Raw genomic sequence first — 18,881 nt, forward strand, 5'->3', positions numbered from 1 at the left:
TGGAGTCTTTAAGAAGGACCCACTTGCCCAGAGCTTGGCCAAAGAAATTTCCTGACTGCCCACCCCAGCCAATCTGGCAACACCGCAGGAAACTGATGTTTGCTGAACAGCTTGTGGGAAACACTATCCTAGAGTCTATACTTTTCTCTTCTCCTAAGAAACGGACACAACTCAGACTTAGTGAATTTGTGTGGGGTCATTTCTTCTCAGCCCCTACAATGAAAGTGAGTCATTCCTCCTTCAGCTCAAGGTCATGGGAATACTGACCTCAGAAACCAACTACAATTTACGGAATTGTTCTTCACTCTCAAACTGGCAAAACCTCAGCGACAGTACATTCTCGAAGTCTCTGTCACTTCCACATTCAATTAGCAAATGCAAAATCATGGTCAGAATGAAGTAACACCGTATTGTAAGCAGATGTGAGAAATTTTTAAGAAAGCCAAGTTACACATTTGATGTTTCTCTATCAAAATGACTTCAGATTTCCAAATGGTGTTAAAAATTAAGTATGGCACATTTTTTTAAGATTTAATTATTTTAGAGCAGTTTTTAGGTTCACAGCAAAATCAAGAGGGACATAGAGAGGTTTCCCACATACTCCCTATCTCCACACACAGCCTGCCCCACTATCCACATCTCCCAACAGAGTGGTCCCGTTGGTTACAAAAGAGGAGCCTACACTAAATTATCACCATCACCCACAGCCCACAGATTACACTGGGGCTCACTCTTGATGGTGTACAATCCAGCAATGTGGACAAGCACACAATGACACGACTGTGAGGCTTGAAAGGGAAGAAGGAAGGCGATCCCCTCACTGTACAAGCTTACTATAGGGAGGCAGTTTCTGGGCTACAGTTCAGGAAAAAGCCCCATAGTTCTACCGAACTGAGCACACACAGACCAGAGCTCATGAAGGCCAAGGTAGTGGGTTGTGTAGGGCAGAGTGCCTACGACAGGGAGCTGCCCAGACAAAGAGCCTCCTGACATCTGCAGAGGGAGCCCCCGAAACTCTGGCTGGCTACGGCTCTGTACATAAGTGAGGAAAAAAAACTAGCCAAGGCTGGGAAGGAACCATGAGACAGGAGCAGAGAGAACAATTTTTAGAGCTCACACAGAGCTGGGAATAGTTTGTGTTCCCACTAGCTGGAGTACAGAGAAATTAAAAACAAAACAAAACAAAACAAAAAACAAAACAGCAACAACATAGGAAGTTCCAGGGAGGATTCTCAGAAGGGTATCAACTTAGTAAAAGGACTGAACTGGACCCAGACTAAGACTGAAAGCTGGTCTGTACTCCTCCTACAGCAAAGCTGAAATGCAAGCCACCAACACATCCACTGAGTTCAAGTAAATTAACTGCAGGCAAATTAATTAATTAATTTTAAAAATTTAGTATATGTGCTGCCGAAGCGAGCACAATTAATTTTAAAAATTTAAAATAGTAAATGTTTCTGGCACTATTTGAAGGAATATAATGAAATCCAGCACTCAGGAATATAAGATGTATAGTGTCTGACACACACAAAACAAACTACAGGCATGTAAAGAAACGGGAATATATAGCCCATATCCAGAAGAAAAGTGGATCAGAAAAGCACCAGAAATAGCAGGGATGGTGGAATTCACACACAAGGAGGTTAGGACAAGATCCTGAGTTTGCTGTGTATGTTGAAGACTGAAGAAAATAGGAATATGATGAAGTACAAATGGAACGTATACGCAGAACATACAAAGGTGGAAAATATAGTAGCTGAATGAAAAATGAGACCTTCAGAAGACTTACCGCTGATGAAAACATAGCCAAAGACACTATCCAAAGTGAGGGCAAAAGAAAAAATACTGGAAAAAAGTGAACAGCACATCAGGGACCTGTAGGATAATATCTAGTGATCTAACACATGTCCTCGGAGTCCCAGGAGGATGGAGGTGATGGGGAGGGTCAGAAAAAAATACCTGAGGAAATAAGGGCCATGGCTTTGCAAATTTGTCAGCAACTATAAACCCACAGGCACAAGAAGCTCAACACGCCCCACGTAGAATCAACCTAATGAAAACTATGTGAAGGTACCTCATGATGAAGTTGGTGAAACCTGAGGGCAAAGCAGGCGGGATGAGGGGCAGGGTGGGAGGTGGGGTGGAGTGTATGCAAAGGAGCAGAGAGAGAAATGACAGCAGACTTCTGGTAGGGAGCTATGCAAGCTGGAGACAGTGGAGAGAGAAGGTACTAAAGGAAAAGCACCAAAAAGAAAACAATAGGGGTGCGGGGGGCTCAGTCAGTTGGGGTCTGACTCTTGATATCAGCTTAGGTCATGAGCTCAGGGTCATGGGATCGAGCACCGTGGCAGGCTTCTTGCTAAGTGAGGGGTCTGAAAGAAATTCTCTCTCCTTCTCCCCACCCTGCTCTCATTCTCCCACTCACTCTCAAATAAATAAATCTAAAAAATAAGTAAATAAGCCCAGAACTCTTTGACAAAAAAAAAAAAACAAAAAACTTTCAAAAAAGAAAACTAAATACAGGCATACCTCATTTTGTAGCATTTTACTCTACTGAGATTCACAGATTTTTTTTTTCCCCCAAATAGGATTGTAGCAAACCCTGCAATCCAGCAAGTTTATAGGTCTCATTTTTTTCCAACAGCATTTGCTCACTTTGTTTCTCTGTGTCACATTTTGGTAATTCTCACAATATTTCAAACTTTTTCATTATTATATTTGTTATGGTTACCTATGATCAGTGATCTTTGATATCATTATTGTAATTGCTTTGGAGTGCACAAACCATGCCCATTTACTTTTTTTTTTAATATTTTTTATTTATTTGAGAGAGGAAATGAGCAAGAAAGAGCACACAAGCCAGGTGGAGAGACAAAGGGAGAAGCAGACTCCCCATTGACTGGGAAGCCCGACATGGGCTCAATCCTAGGACCCTGGGATCGTGACCTGAGTTAAGGCAGACCCTTAACTGACTGAGCCACCCAGGTGCCCCACCCAGGTCCCCCAATTTGGCCCATTTAAAACATCAAACTTGGTAAATATTTATGTGTTCTGACTGCTCCATTGACCAGCCTCCCTCTGTCTCTCACCCTCTCCACTGGCCTCCCTCTTCCCTGAGACATAACAATATTGAAATTAGGTCAACTTTAACCCTACAATGGCTCCTAAGTATTCAAGTGAAAGGAAGATTCCTATGTCTCTCACTTGAAATCAGAAGCTGGAAATGACTAAGCTTAGTGAAGAAGGCATGTTGAAAACCAAGACAGGCCAAAAGCTAGGCCCCTTGCACCAAATGGATTACCTACACTATGAATGCAGAGGAAAAGTTCTTAAAGGAAAGTACACAGCTTCTCCACTGAACACACAAATGGTAAGAAAGAGAAACAGCCTTCTTGCTGACACGGAGAAAGTTTTAGTGGTCTAGACAGAAGGTCAAACAAGCCCAAGCATTCCTTTAAGCAAAAGCCTAATCCAGAGCAAGGCCCTAATGCTCTTCAATTCCATGAAGGCTGTGAGAGGTGAGGAAGCTGCAGAAGAAAAGTCTAAAGCTAGCAGAGGCTGGTTCAGGAGGTTTAAGGAAAGGACCCATCTCCACAACGTAGAAGTGCAAAGTCAAGCAGCAAGTGCTGATGTAGAAGCTGCAGTAAGTTCTCCAGAAGATGGAGCTAACACGACTAATGGAGGTGGCTACACTCAGCAACACATCTTCAGTGTGGATGAAACAGCCTTCTACTGGAAGAAGACGCCATCTAGAACTTTCATAGCTGGAGAGGAGAAGTCAATGCCTGGTTTCACAGCTTCAAAGGATGGGCTGGCTCTCTTGTTAGGGGCTCATGCAGCTGGTGACTTAAAGCCAATGCTCATTTACTATTCTGAGAATCCCAGGGTCCTTCAGAATGATACTAGATCTACTCTGCCCGTGCTCTATCCATGCAAAAAGAAAGCCTGGATGACAGCCCATCTGCTTACGACATGGTTTACAGAATATTTTAAGCCTGCTGCTCAGAAAAATGCCTTTCGAAATATTACTGCTTGTTAACCATGCACCTGGTCACCCAAGAGCTCTGATGGAGATGTACAGTGAAATTTATGTTGTTTTCACCCCTGCTAACACATCCATTCTGCACCCCATGGATCAAAGAGTCATTTCAACTTTCAAGTCTTACTATTTAAGAAATACATTTCGTAAGGCTCTCACTGCCATCGACAGTAATTCCTCTGATGAATGTGGACAAAGTCAATAGGTAACCTTTGGGAAAGATTCATCATCCTAGATGCCATTAACATTTGTGATTCATGGGAAGAGGTCAAAATATCAACATGAGCAGGAGGACTCTGGAAGAACTTGATTCCAACCCTCCTGGATGACTATGAGGGTCAAGACTTCAGTGGAGGCAGTCACTGCAGACGTGGTGGCAACAGCAAGAGAACTAGAAGCAGCAGTGGAGCCTGAGCATGTAACCGAAGTGCTACAATCTCCTGATAAAACCTCAGTGGATGAGGCGTTGCTGCTTATTGATGAGCAAACAACGTGGTTTCTTGAGATGGAAACTACTCCTGGTGAAGACGCTGTGAAGACTGCTGAGATGACAACAAAGGATTGAGAATATTCCATGAACTTAGCTGGTAAAGCAGCAGCAGGGTTTGAGAGAACAGACTCTGATTTTGAAAGAAGCTCTACTGTGGGTCAAATGCTATCAAACAGCATCACATGCTACAGAGAAATCGTTCATGAGAGGAGGAGTCAATTGATGTGGCAGATTTCACTGTTGTCTTATTTTAAGAAATTGCCACTGTCACCTCAGCCTTCAGCACCCCCCATCCTAAGTGGTCCGCAGCCATCAACACTGAGGCAAGACCCTCCACCAGCAAAAAGATGACGACTCACTGAAAGGTCAGATGATGGTTGACAGTTTTTAGCAATAAATTATTTTTAAATTAAGGTATATACATTGTTTTTTTTTTTTAGACATAATGCTACTGTACACTGAACAGATTACAGTACAGTGTAAACATAACTTTCACATGCACTGGGAAACCAGAACATGCATTTGGCTCACTTAATTGCAATATGCAGTTTCTTGCAGTGGTCTAGAACTGAATCCACAATATCTCTGAGGTATGCCTGTAAGCATGTTCTCAGACAACTGAGGGAATTCATATCCAGCAGGCCTAAAATTTAAGAATGTTCGAAGAAATTCTTCAGATGGAAGGAAAATGATACCGTAAAGAAATTTGGATCTACACAAAGAAATTAACAACTCCATAGATGTTAAATATGTGAGCTGTATTAAAGATATTTTTTATCACTTAAAATCATAAAAAATTGATTTTTTTAAAAAATAATAATTACTATCGGCTTTATAATATGTAGAACCAAAATGTGTATCAACAACAGCATAAAAAAATGAAAGGGGAGAACACAGTTGTTATGCTGTACGTCATGTGGCATATTATTTGAAGGTTGATTGTGACATATTAAATTAAATTAAAGACATATACTGTAAATCCTAGAGGAGGGGTCAGCAAACTACTGGCCTATAGGCCAAATCCCCCACAGCCTGTTTCTGTAAGGAAGCATTTACTGGAATATGGTCACAACCATTAATTCACACATTGTGTATGGCTGCTTTTGTGTAACAACTGACGAGGTGAGTAGCTGCAACAGATACCATGTGGCTTATGAAGCCGACAGTATTTACTATGTGACACTTTACAGAAAACTTGCCAACCCCGTCCTAGGGCAACCACTAAAGTAAGTAAAATATGGTAGATGTAAAATCTGTCCTATTGATAATTACCTTAAATATAAATGTTCCAAGTGTCCAAAGTACTGATTAGAACTGTCAGAACAAATAAATAAACAAGATGTAACAATATGCTGTTGTGTCGGGGATTCTGTCCCCAGATCACTCCCACAGTTGAAGACTGGATCTCAGCATACAGTTACACATATGACTGAGACTGTTATAATGGGCTAGTAAGAATATGCACACAGCTGGATCATGGAGGAATAAGTCACAGAAGGAGTAGGAGAAATCCATATGCAGACTTCCTTCTGCTATCTCCCCCCTGTGAGGTATCACACAGACTATGATCCTATATCCAGAGAAAATATTTTAGGAATGAAGGGGAAACCAAGACATTTTCAGATGAAGGAAAATCATAAAGGAATTTGTCACCAAAAAAACTAACCCTAAAAGATGGGGGCGGGGGGGCGTCTGAGATTGTGATGTAAGTAGACCCTGAACTCAACTCCTCCACGGTCACACCGCATCTACACCTATTTATAGAACAATTCCTCCTGAAGAGGAAGTGAGGACTGACTAAATAGCTTCTGCACAACAAAGGATAGAGAGTCTACATATGATGGGGAGGGGTAGTACTGACGGGGAGCAGATTCATCTGCCAGAAGGGAGATGAGAGAGAAGGGGCTGGAAATTTATTTGAAGAAATAATACCTGAAAAATCCCCTAACCTGGACAAGAAAACAGATATCCAGGTCCAGGAACCTCAAAAAGTCCCCAATAAGATTAACTCAAGAATGGTCTACACCAAGACATATAACAATGTCGAAGATTAAAAATAAAGGGAGCATCTTAAAAGTATCAAAAGAGGGGGCACCTGGGTGGCTCAGTGGGTTAAGCCTCTGCCTTCAGCTCAGGTCATGATCTCAGGGTCCTGGGATCGAGTCCCGCATCGGGCTCTCTGCTTAGCAGGGAGCCTGCTTCCTCCTCTTCTCTCTGCCTGCCTCTCTGCCTACTTGTGATCTCTCTCCCTATAAAAAAAAAAAAAAAAAAAAAAAAAAAAAGTATCAAAAGAGAAGCAACTAGTTATATACTGAAAAACTGGAAAGCTTTTCCTCTAAGATCAGGAACAAGACAGAAGGATCACTCTCACTAATGTTATTCAACATAATTCTGTAAGGCCTAAACACAGCAATGTGACAAGAAAAAGAAATAAAAGGCATCCAGATTGGTAAGGAAGAAATTAAACTGTCACTATTTGCAGATAACATGATACCATACACAGGAAACCCTAAAGACTCCACCAAAAAACTATTAAAAGTAAAAAATGAATTCTGTAAAGTTGCAGGATACAAAATACCCAGAAATTCATACTGTTTCTATACACTAATAATGAAGGAGCAGAAAGATAAATTAAGAAAACTATTCTAATTGCTTCTTGGCCTTTTGGCTAGGATTAAGTTCTATTTACAATTGCACCAAAAAGAAAAGAAATACCTAGGAATAAACTTAGCCAAGGAGGTGAAAGACCTGTACTCTTAAAAAGCACTGGGCACTGATGAAAGAAACTGAAGATGACACAAACAAATGGAAAGATATTCCATGCTCATGGACCAGGAGAACCATATTATTGAAAATGTCCACACAACCCAAAGCGATCTACAGATTCAATGCAATGCCTATCAAATTACCAATAGCATTCTTCACAGAACTAGAACAAATTGTCCTAAAATTTATACAGAATCACAAAAGACCCCGAATAAGCAAAGTAATCCTGAAAAAGAAGAAAACTGGAGGTATTACCACCCCAGATTTCAAGGTATACTACAAAACTACAGTAATGAAAATAGTATGTTATTAGAACCAAAAAAGATACATAGATCAATGGAACAAAACAGAGAGCCCAAAATAAACCCTTAATTATATGGTCAATTAATATATGACTAAGGATGCAAGAATATACAATGGGAGAAAAGATGGTCCCTTCAATAAATAGTGCTGAGAAAAGTGCACATTTACCAAAAAATGAAAACGGACCACTTTCTAATAACTTACAAAAATTAACTCAAAAAGGATCAAAGACCTAAATGTGAGACGTGAAACCATAAAAATCCTAGAAGAGAGGAAATTTCTTTGACATCAGCCACAGAAGTATTTTTCTAGATTAAAAAAAAAAATGAAATACCTACATGCAAATCTAACAAAACATGTATAGGACTTGTGTGCTGAAATCTACAGAACAGTGATAAGAGAAAATAAAGAATACAGAAATAAATGGAGGGACATACCATATTCATGGATTAGAAGATTACATCGTATGATGTCAATTTTACTCAAATTGGTATACAGGTTTGATGAAATTCCTATCAAAATCCCAGCAAGAACCTTTTGTAGATACAGGGAAGATCATTCTAAAATTTATGTGGAAAAGCAAAGGAACTAAAATAGTAAAGACAATTTTGAAAAAGAATAAAGTAGGAGGAAGCAGTTTCCCTAATTTCAGAAATTATATAGTTATTGTAATCAAGACTGTGTGGTATTGGTAGAGGGACAGACACACAAAACAGAATAAAGAAAGTGGAAATATCCCAAATGATTTTTGACAAAGGTGCAAAACCAAGTCAATGGGGGAGAGACAGGATCTCAAAAAAACAGTGCTGGGGGCACCTGGGTGGCTCAGTGGGTTAAGCCTCTGTCTTTGGCTCAGGTCATGATCCCTGGGGTCCTGGGATTGAGCCCCGCATAGGGCTCTTTGCTTGGCAGGGAGCCTGCTTCCCCCTCTCTTTCTCTGCCTGCCGCTCTGTGTCAAATAAATAAATAAAATCTTTAAAAAAAAAAAACTGATACAGCTAACACCAAAAAAGAAGTAAGCCAACACCTCTCATCATTAGAGAAATGCAATTAAAACCACAAGGAGAAATTGCCTCACACCTGTCAGAATGGCTAAAATCAACCCAAACGACAGGTGTTGGTGAGGATGTGGAGAAAAAGGAACCCTCCTGCCCTGTTTGGTGGGAATGTAAACGGCTGCAGCCGCTGTGGAAAACAGTATGGAGATTCCTCAAAATGTTAAGAATAGAACAACTATATGATCCAGTAATTCCACTACTGGGTATTTACCCAAAGACTATAAAAAACACTAATTCAAAAAGACATATGCACCCCGATGTTTACTGTAGCATTATTTACAATAGCCAAGACATGGAAGCAGCCCAAGTGTCCATCCATAGATGAGTGGATAAGGAACATGAGGTATACACACACACACATACACACACTGAAATATTTCTTGGCCATAAGAAAGGATGAAATCGTGCCATGTGCAACAACGTGAAGAGTTCTAGAGAGTACAATGCTAAGCAAAACAAGTCAGAGAAAGACGAATACCATATAATTTCACTCCTATGGGGAATTTAAGAAACAAAACAGATGAGCAAAGAAAAAAAAAGAGACAAACCAAAAAACAGACTCTTGACTAGAGAGAACACACTGATGGTCACCAGAGGGGAGGTGAGTGGAGGGATGGGTGAAACAGATGAAAGGGATTAAGAATACACTTCTCACGATGAGCATTGAGTAATATACAGAATTCTTGAATCACTATATTGTACACCTGCCACTAATATAACACTGCATGTTAACTATACTGGAATTAAAATTTTTTAAAAAAAATAAGAATGATAACACGGGACGCCTGGGTGTTTCAGTCGGTTAAGCATTTTTGGGTCAGGTCGTGATCCCAGAGTCCTGGAATCGAGTCCTGTGTCAGGCTCTCTGCCCAGCAGGGAGCCTGCTTCTCCCTCTGCCTGCTGTTACCCTGCTTGTGCTCTGTCAAACAAATAAAATCTTAAAAAAAAAAAAAAAGAATGACAACTATAAATGCTGGCAAGGATGTGAATAAAAGGAAGAACTCACACATTGCCCATGAGAATGTAAAACGGCCACTCTGGAAACAGCTGGGCAGTGCTTTAAAAACTAAATATGTAAATACCACACAACCTAAGAATTACACTTCTGGGTATTTATCCCAGAGAAATGGAAACTTAATTTCACAGGAAAATCTACACATAAATGTTTAAAGCAGCTTCATTTGTAATAACAAAACCTGGAAAGAACCCAGATGTCCTTCAGTGGGTAAAATGGGGAAACAAACCATGGCCATCTATCCTGTATTAGTTTCCTCTTGCTGCTGTAATAAGTTACCCCAGACTTACTGGCTTTCAAGAATTTATCTTACAGGGGCACCTGGGTGGCTCAGTGGGTTAAGCCACTGCCTTCGGCTCAGGTCATGATCTCACGGTCCTGGGATCGAGCCCCGCATCGGGCTCTCTGCTCAGCAGGGAGCCTGCTTCCTCCTCTCTCTCTGCCTGCCTCTCTGCCTGCTTATGATCTCTCTGTCAAATAAATAAATAAAATCTTTAAAAACAAACAAAAAAAAAAAAAAAAAAAAAAAAAAAAAAAGAATTTATCTTACAGTTTTGGAGGTCAGAAATCTGAAATGGGTGCCACTTAGCTAAAATCAAGATTTGAGCAGAGCTGTATTTATTCTGCAGGTTCGAGGGAAGAAGTTAGGAAAGGCTCACTTGCCTTTCCCAGCTTCTCCCATCCTTGACCAGTGGCTTCTTTCTCCATCTTTAAAGCCAGCAGCATAGCATCTTCCAATCTATCTCTGATTCTGACTCTCCTGCCTGCTTCCAACCCCAATAATCCAGGATAAGCTCCCACCCCCACTTTAAACTCCTATCTTAATCACATCTGCAAAATCCCCTCTGCCACATGAGGTCACATCTTCATGGGTTATAGGGATTGGGACGTGAACGTATTTGGAAGTGTCTTTACTCTGCCTACCACACATACCATGGAATACTACTTAGCAATGAAAAGGAATCAACAGTTTGGTACAGTGAAAAGCCTGGGTGAATATCCAGATAATTATGCTTAGTGAAAAGCCAAGCCCAGAAGGTGAAAGTTTTGATAAATTATTCCATTTATATGATACTGCTGAAAAGACACATTTAAAGAAGTGGAGAACTGATTAGTCATTACTAGGGGTTATGGAAAGGGTGAGGCCAGGAGGAAAGTCAGTGTGCCTACAAGGGAGCAATGTGAGGGACACTATGGTGACAGAAATGTTTGTATTTTCACTGTATCCATGTCAGCATTCTGTTTGTGATACTGTATTACAGTTTTGCAAAATGTTAGCACTGTGGACACCTGGGCAAAGGGTACACAAGACCTATCTGTATTATTTCTTAAAACTGCAAGTGTGTCTACAATTATCTCAAATAGCTTAATTTTTTTCTAAAGATTTATTTATTTATCTTAGCGTGGTGGGGGGTGGGCAGAGGCAGGGAGAGAATCCCAAACAGACTTGCCACGGTGTACAGAGCCTGATGTGGGGCTTGATCCCAGGACCCTGAGATCACAACCTGAGCCGAAACCAAGAGTCAGACGCTTAACCAACTGAGCCATCCTGGTGCCCCTCAAATAGCTTAATTTAAATAGAAAGCAATGGAAATGCTTCCCAATAAATTTTATGAGGCCAGAACTGACCTGATACCAAAACCAAAGATACTATGAGAAAAGAAAATGAGGGACAAATATTCCTCATAAATCCAAATGCAAAAATCCTTAGCAAGATGTTGGTAAATGAAATCATACAAGAAAAGGATAGTACATCATGGTCACATGGGGTTCATCCCAGAACTGCAAGGTTGGCTTTAACATTCAAAAATCAGTCAGTGGAGTTCACTGTATGAATACACTGCATAAGAAAACCATGTGATCATTTTCATAGATGAAAAAAAAAAAGGATTTTATAAAATTTAACATCAACTCTTGATTTTAAATATCAGAAAAATAAGAAAAGGGCCTTTACTCAAGTAAATCAAGGACATCTAAGAAAAACCACAATTAATGGTGAAAGACAATTTTTTCCCTCTGAGTTTGGAAATAAGCAAGGATGTCCGCCCTTATGACTCATTCATCATTGTAAAGGTCCTAGATAGTGTAATGGGGTAAGAAAAAGTTACGTGGATAGGGTCTCATAAAAGAGAAGGTTTGAACTCATTCATAATTTTCCCTTTGCACTAAATTTAATTTTGATATTTAATGTTATTTTATTAAATCAACTATTTTTAGGGAAACCTTATTAATAGCTAGGTTTCATAAACTCCACATAATAATGAATTAGTGGGGTTGCTGGGTGGCACAGCTAGTTGTGAAACATCTGTGACTCAGGCTGTACTCTTTAGGTCTGGCTGACCTGGCACTGCTCTGATGGGGATGTTTGCCTTTTCTTTAAAATATTAAGGTATTTAGATCTGAAAATAGCCCAGCCACTCGATTCCACAGTATTTTCTATATACACACTAGCTATGCTTTGTGAGGTTCATGACGAAGTTAGTCACTTATTTCCTATAAATCGGGGGTCAGAGGGTTAGTTTCTAGCTGTTACTTGGGACCTGAAATAAGTTCCTCTTTAAGGAAGGTGTACTTAAGTTTGTTTTTGTTGTTGTTGTTGTTGTTTTTTAAGCACTTCCAAGAGTTAGGAAAGAGTTGGGCCTAGAACTGCATGGTCCAGTGTCCCATGCCACAGGCAGGGTAACTCCAGGCCCCACAGAGACCTGACATTTCAGCAGTCTGCACTTGGGGCAAGCCAAGCAGCCTCAGTGCACACAGGCTGCTCTAACTGAACACCAGCTGGGTGGCTTATCAGCAATGGAACTTCTCACGGTCCCAGAGGTAGCGGCAGATCTGGTGTCTGGGGAGGGCCCACCTCCTGGTTCATAGTCGGTCACCTTCCTACCCCATCCTCACAAGACAGAAAGGGCAAGGGGGCTCTCGAGGGGCTCTTTTATAACAAGAGTGCCAATCCCATGCATGAGGGTCCCACCTCACGACCCCATCACCTCCTAATGCCATGATCACACTGAGGGATTAGGATTTCAACATAGAAATCTGGGTGGGCAGGGAGGGACACATTCACTCCCTAACACGAGCCGCGTTGTGTCCTCGAACCCCTGCACAGAAACTGCTGTGCTAGAGATGGGTATTCTTCAAGAAATTGCTAGAGACCCTTGTCATAACCAAAGTTACGAAATCGAATGTAACAATGGTTTTCAGTGGAACCTTTCTTTACGAATTTCACGTCGTTGTTGGAAGAGGGCTTCTTCCAAGTGGGCTGTGAATCTAATACGCTGCTTCCAGAGGAAACCCTTGACTTGGGGCAACACAGACCTTCCAGGCTCGGGCCTTGGGTGCTTTGGAGCTGCACACAGAAGCCTGCAGGGCTGCTGCAAAGGCTGGAGGAAACCTGAGCTTGGTAGATGGAAGGAGCAGGGATTAAATAGGGGGTCTGAGGTCTGCAGTGGACATTAACTACTGCCGGTAGATGGGTGTAGACTCTGACATCATGGAGCAGGGAGAGTTTTAAAGTCTGCAAATCAAGTATTAGGCAGGGACAGTCCCTGTGTCCCATCTCCTGCCTGGCTGGCTGTGTGCCATAAGCCAGTGGTCCCTAAGGTGGGTTGTTTCCAGGGACTTGCTGCCCCTCACTCTCTGCCCTCTTGCTCTTTGTCTACAGGGGGAGCTGACCATGACCGGGGATATGGAGACCTTACAGAATGCCCTGTACCTGGACACAGTGCCGGAGCCCTGGGCCAGGCGAGCCTACCCTTCCACGGCAGGCCTGGGAGCCTGGTTCTTGGACCTCCTTAACCGAATCAAAGAGCTGGAGGCCTGGGTAGGAGACCTGGCAATGCCGTCCACAGTGTGGCTGACTGGCTTCTTCAACCCCCAGTCCTTCCTGACTGCCATCATGCAGTCCACGGCCCGCAAGAACGAGTGGCCACTGGACCAGATGGCCCTGCAGTGTGACGTGACAAAGAAGAACAGGGAGGACTTCAGGAACCCCCCTCGGGAAGGAGCCTATATCCATGGCCTCTTCATGGAAGGCGCTCGCTGGGATGCACAGGTAAATCTTGGGGGGGCCTTGTGACATCCCCTGTGGGCCGATGAACTTACATGCTGCCTCCACAGAGTGTGACCCTGAAAAGGGATGTCCCGGGATCTTCTGGCCTAGCTACCCTGCCCTTGAGGCTAGCCAGCCACTCTCACGGAGCCAGGGGTGGCGCGAAGAGCACAGACTCCGCAGAGTGCATAGAGTACAGTGACGAAAAGCAAGGGTCCTGGACCCGAGTGGCTGGGTCTGAACCCCGTCACCACCATCTACTGCCGCTGTGGCCCTGGGACGTGGTTCCCGCTCTCCAAAGCTGTATCCTCAAGTGTTAAATGGAAAAGCAGAGTTGCTGCCAAGATGAACGTGGTTACAATGGAGGACATTTGGAAGAGGGCTTGGCACATAGAGAGTGCTCCCAAAGCGTTGGATCGGCTGTCCCTGCTAGTGGCTGAGCCCCGTCCTCACCTCCCAACCACGGCCACTCTCCTCATTCACGAGCTCTAGGAGGGCAGGCATCCCTTCTGCCTTTTAAACTGTCCCCATCTGCAAAGGAAGCCCAGCAAATACGATCTCACAGGACGTTCTGAAAGGATTCCTCACTGAATCCTAATAAAAAAGAATCACTGTAAGATTGGCTCAGATAAATGACATCAGCGAGGATGGAGGACACTTTACATCTGTTATACCCATGACCAGGAAGGAGTGCTGAGTCAGACACACCCTGCTTGGTAAGTGACACTTAACTGTTCCCAGCAGTCAACACCAAGTTAATGGGGAAAAACTGTTAGGACCTGCAGTAATGCAGATGGCCATATAAACAGACATACACAGCTGCACTGTGTTAAGCAGTGTCTACCAAAATTCGACCAGAATCTCAGAACGCACCCCTATCCAGAAACAGGGTCTTTGCAGAGATAAGTGGTTACGATGAGAAGAGCAGAGCAGGCCCTAAATCCAAGGACTGGAATCCTTAGAAGAAGGCCATGCTGGAGGCACAGAAGCCAATGTCCCATGAGGACAGAGGCAGAGACTGCTGGCCAGGGACTGCCAGCAGCCACCAGAAGCTAGGAGAGAGTCAGGGGACAGTTTCTGCCTCAGAGTCTCCAGAAGGAACAGATCCTACCTACACCTTGATTTAAGACTCTGGCCTTCAGCACTGTGAAAGAAGACATTTCTGTTTTAAGCCATCAAATTTATAGTAACTTGTTACGGCAGCCCTATGAAACCGATCTAGGGCCTGTTAACAGAGAGGACAACAAAGTGGGAAAGTTCTTATACAACCCTGAGAAGGAAGTTGACTTCCCCCCTCCACCTGAACATTTGTCCAAGATCCGGTCCGTGGGGATCATACATGGACTGTAGGTATAGTGTGGCCTAGGGTGGCCGAACTAGAATACCAAAAAACACCAAACTGAACAATTAGGAAAGATGCTCAGAAGAGCACTGGTACTGTGGGAGAGGGGGAAAGGACACAGATTCCAATCATCTACCTCCAATATCTTATTACCTTGTTTCTTCATAATAATAACTTCCCAAAAAGCAATACCCACCCACCAAGAACTCTGGTTCTCAAGTTTCTGCCCCAAGAAAGATGTCAGCAAAATTAAGAGTAAGAATGTCCAAAAATCCTCTCCTCCATAAAATCATAACACTGGACCAAAATTGTCAGAACCAACTTTTTCATAGAACTCTAGAAATCAACCAAAGGGGGAGCCTGGGTGTCTCAGTGGGTTAAACGTCTGCCTTCGGCTCAGGTCATGATCCCAGGGTCCTGGGATGGTTTCCCTCATCAGACTCTCTGCTCAGCGGGGAGTCTGCTTCTCCCTCTCCCTCTGCCTGCCACTCCTCCTGCTTGTGCGCTCTCTCTCTCTCTCTCTCTGACAATAAAGAAATAAAATCTTGGGCACCTGGGTGGCTCAGTGGGTTAAGCCTCTGCCTTTGACCTTCAGGTCATGATCTCGGGGTCCTGGGATCGAGGCCCACATCGGGCTCTCTGCTCAGCGGGGAGCCTACTTCCCCCTCTCTCTCTGCCTGCACCTCTGCCTACTTGTGATCTCCATCAAATAAATAAATAAAATCTTAAAAAAAAAAAAAAAGGAAAGAAAATCTTTAAAAATTTTTTAAAAAATCAACCAAAGGCTTTTAGCAATCCAAAGAGTGTTCTTTTTTTTTTTTTAAAGAGCAGAAGCAGGGAAGAGGATCAGAGGGAGAGGGAGAAGCAGACTCTCCGCTAAGCAGGGAGCCCAACAAAGGGCTCAATCCCAGGGCCCTTAGATGATGACTCAAGCCAAAGGCAGACACTTAATTGACTAAGCCACCCAGGCTCCCCCAAAGAGTGTTTATGGAAGAAAAATGTCCAACTCTCAGTAAGAGGAGCAAGCTTTGCAGCCTTTTAACTTGCTCTGTTCCATCCCTTCCTCACAAACTCCGTGGAGGCCTTAGAAACCAACATGCCCAGTCACAATGAAAACTGCAGCCTCTCAGCCACAGGAGGAGGCAAAATGGAGCTGGAGTACTTTCAAAGCCCCATTCCTAGAAAACAGGCATTATTTTCCCCATGTACTAGATTCCTGGAAGACCCCATTTACAAGTCTGCCTCTACTTGACCTGAGCTGGAGCTCACCCAGGACAACAGCCCTTCCCCCCAAGGGCATGTACGGAAAACAGGCAACCTCGCAGCTTGCCTGAGGTGGTAGATAACAGTGTAAATAACAGGCTAACCAAAAGGCTTAAAAGGAGAAACTGGAGAATGAGATGACCTCCAAGATGTCCGTGGAAACCCAAAAGGCCATGTCATGTGCATCACTGTGCACATGCTCAAGAAAGACTGGAGAAGGCTGGAAGCTCACCTCTGGCTGAACTTGAGGCTCTGTGAAAGCAGGAAGTGAAGTCTAAGGCTGAGTTTTAAACTGCCCTGCTGAGCAATGAAGGCATGCCCAATGCATACACAGTGCCCCTGAGTAAAAACCGTGAGACTTACCAAAATCTCTGGCCCATTACTTGCTAACCACTAAGCCGACTGAGCAGGCCACTTCAGTAGTCATATGTGACATGGGCTTTACAGAATTATTTCAGAAAAGTCACTAAACAATTAAAAACAACAAATCCTACAAAGGGAGGGCTGATCGTCAGAGCTGCCACATTATAGTTTTTAAAATGTTCAAGTTTTCAAAGAAAAGTTATGAGACATGCAAAGAAACAAAAAGGGGAAAAAGCGGTCACCAGAAATGGTCCCTGAGGGAGTTAAGTGGGATATACTAGGCAAAGCCTTTTAATCAGTCATTTTAAATATGTTTAGAGAACCAAAGGAAAGTATGTGAACAGTGTCTCACTGAAGAGAGAATACTAATAAGGATAGAGATTACATTTTTAAAAACCAAGTAGTAACTCTGGAGTTGAAAAGTATAATACCTTAAATGAAAATTCAATAGAGGAATGCAAAGTTGAAGATTTGAGTAGGCAAGAATCACCAAACTTGGAAATATATCAATTAAGATTATCCAATCTGAGAAGTAGAAAGATAAAAAGAATGAAGACAAATGAACAGTTTAGAAAACTAAGGAATACCATCAAACATACAAACATCCACATTTGAGTGTCCCAAAAGGAGAGGAGAGAGAGAAAGAGCCAGAAAGAACATTTGAAGAAATAATGACCACTTTCCAGATTTGATAAAAACATCAATCCACATATCCAAGAATCTCAACAAAATCCAAATAGGATAAACCTAGAAATTAATACCTTGAGGCTCCAGGGTGGCTCAGTCAGTTAAGCTTCCAATTCTTGGTATCAGCTCTGGTCTTGATCTCAGGGTCGTATGTTCAAGCCCCACATCGGGCTCTACTCTGGGCATGCAGCCTCCTTAGAAAGAAGGAAAGTTAAGGGAGAAGGAGAGGAAAGGGAAAAGGAAAGGAAAAGGAAAAAAGGAAAGGGAACATGAAAGGAAAAGAAAAAGGAAAGGAATAAGGAAAGGGAAAAGGAAAGAAAATCCATACCTTGACATGTTATAAGATAAAGACAGAATCTTGAAAGCAGCCATAGAAAAGCAATTCATCACATACAAGGGGTCCTCAATGGAATAAAGAGCTGATTTCTCATAAGAAACCAGGAAGGCCAGAAGCCAGTAGAATGAAAAGTCAAACTGGTCAAAGAAAAAGACTGTCAGCCAACAATTCTATATCCAGCAAAACTATCTTTCAAAAATGAAGGCAAAATTAAGGCATTCCCAGGTTAAAAAGAGAGAAAGAGGGGCACCTGGCTGGCTCAATCTGTTAAGCATCTGACTCTTGATCTCAGCTCAGGGTCATGAGTTCACAGAGAGACAAAGAGAGAATTTACCACTTCCAGGCCAGACCTATAAGAAATACTTAAGGGAGTCCTTCAGGATGAAATGAATTACAAGACAGTAACTCAAGTCCACATGAAGAAATAGAATATCAGTAAAGGTAATTATATATGTAAATATAAAGGAAAGTATAAATGAATTTTTTGGTAACTTTTATTTCTTTCTTAACTGATTTAAAAGACAACTGCAAGAAGCAATAACTCTAAATCTGTGCTAATAAGCATAAAAAGTGTAATTTTGTATAACAAAAACAACACAAGGTCTTAAGCACAGGAAGGATAAGGAATGGAACTTATAAAAGAATAAAGGTTTTGTATACTCCTGAAATTAAGTTGGTATTAGCCTGAAGTAGATTTTTTATACATTGATGTTAATTGTAATCCATAGGGAAACCACTAAGAAAATATTTTTTTAAAACAATGAATGAAATAACAAGGGAATCAAAATGGTACAGTAAAATATATCTATTGAATAGAAAAGAAAGCAGCAAAGGAGAAACTGAGGAACAAAAAAGACAGAAGACATAGAAAGCAAATAGTTAAGGGGCAGAGGTAAACCTCACCTTATCAGTGATTACATTAAATGTAAATAGATTAAACTCTACAGTTGAAAAGAAGAGAATGGCAGAATGTATTTTTCTGTTGCCACTATACTCTGTCTACAAGCAATACACTTTAGATTCAAAGACACAATAAACTGAAAATAAAGAGATGGAAACAAATATGTCATCCAAATAGAGAATTCAACCACAGTAACTGGAGACATCAATACCCCACTACTAATGGTAAGTGCTAATGGTTAGAGTTTCTTTCGGGAGTGATGAAAATGT

The 18,881-nt window shown here is 42.1% G+C and overlaps 1 protein-coding gene across 1 annotated transcript in view; it reads left to right on the forward strand.

Annotated features, from left to right (window-relative positions):
- The window catches only part of LOC111161130 (dynein axonemal heavy chain 9), a 317,708-nt gene that overhangs the window by 297,213 nt on the left and 1,614 nt on the right, over nt 1–18,881 (forward strand). The window contains exon 68 of the mRNA XM_022524635.1: nt 13,333–13,722. Coding sequence (XP_022380343.1) covers nt 13,333–13,722 — 390 coding nt within the window. The remainder of the gene's footprint in view (nt 1–13,332; nt 13,723–18,881) is intronic.

Source organism: Enhydra lutris, unplaced genomic scaffold (assembly GCF_002288905.1).
Source record: "Enhydra lutris kenyoni isolate GAN:26980312 unplaced genomic scaffold, ASM228890v2 scaffoldscaffold82, whole genome shotgun sequence".
In the NCBI taxonomy this organism is placed as follows: domain Eukaryota; kingdom Metazoa; phylum Chordata; class Mammalia; order Carnivora; family Mustelidae; genus Enhydra; species Enhydra lutris.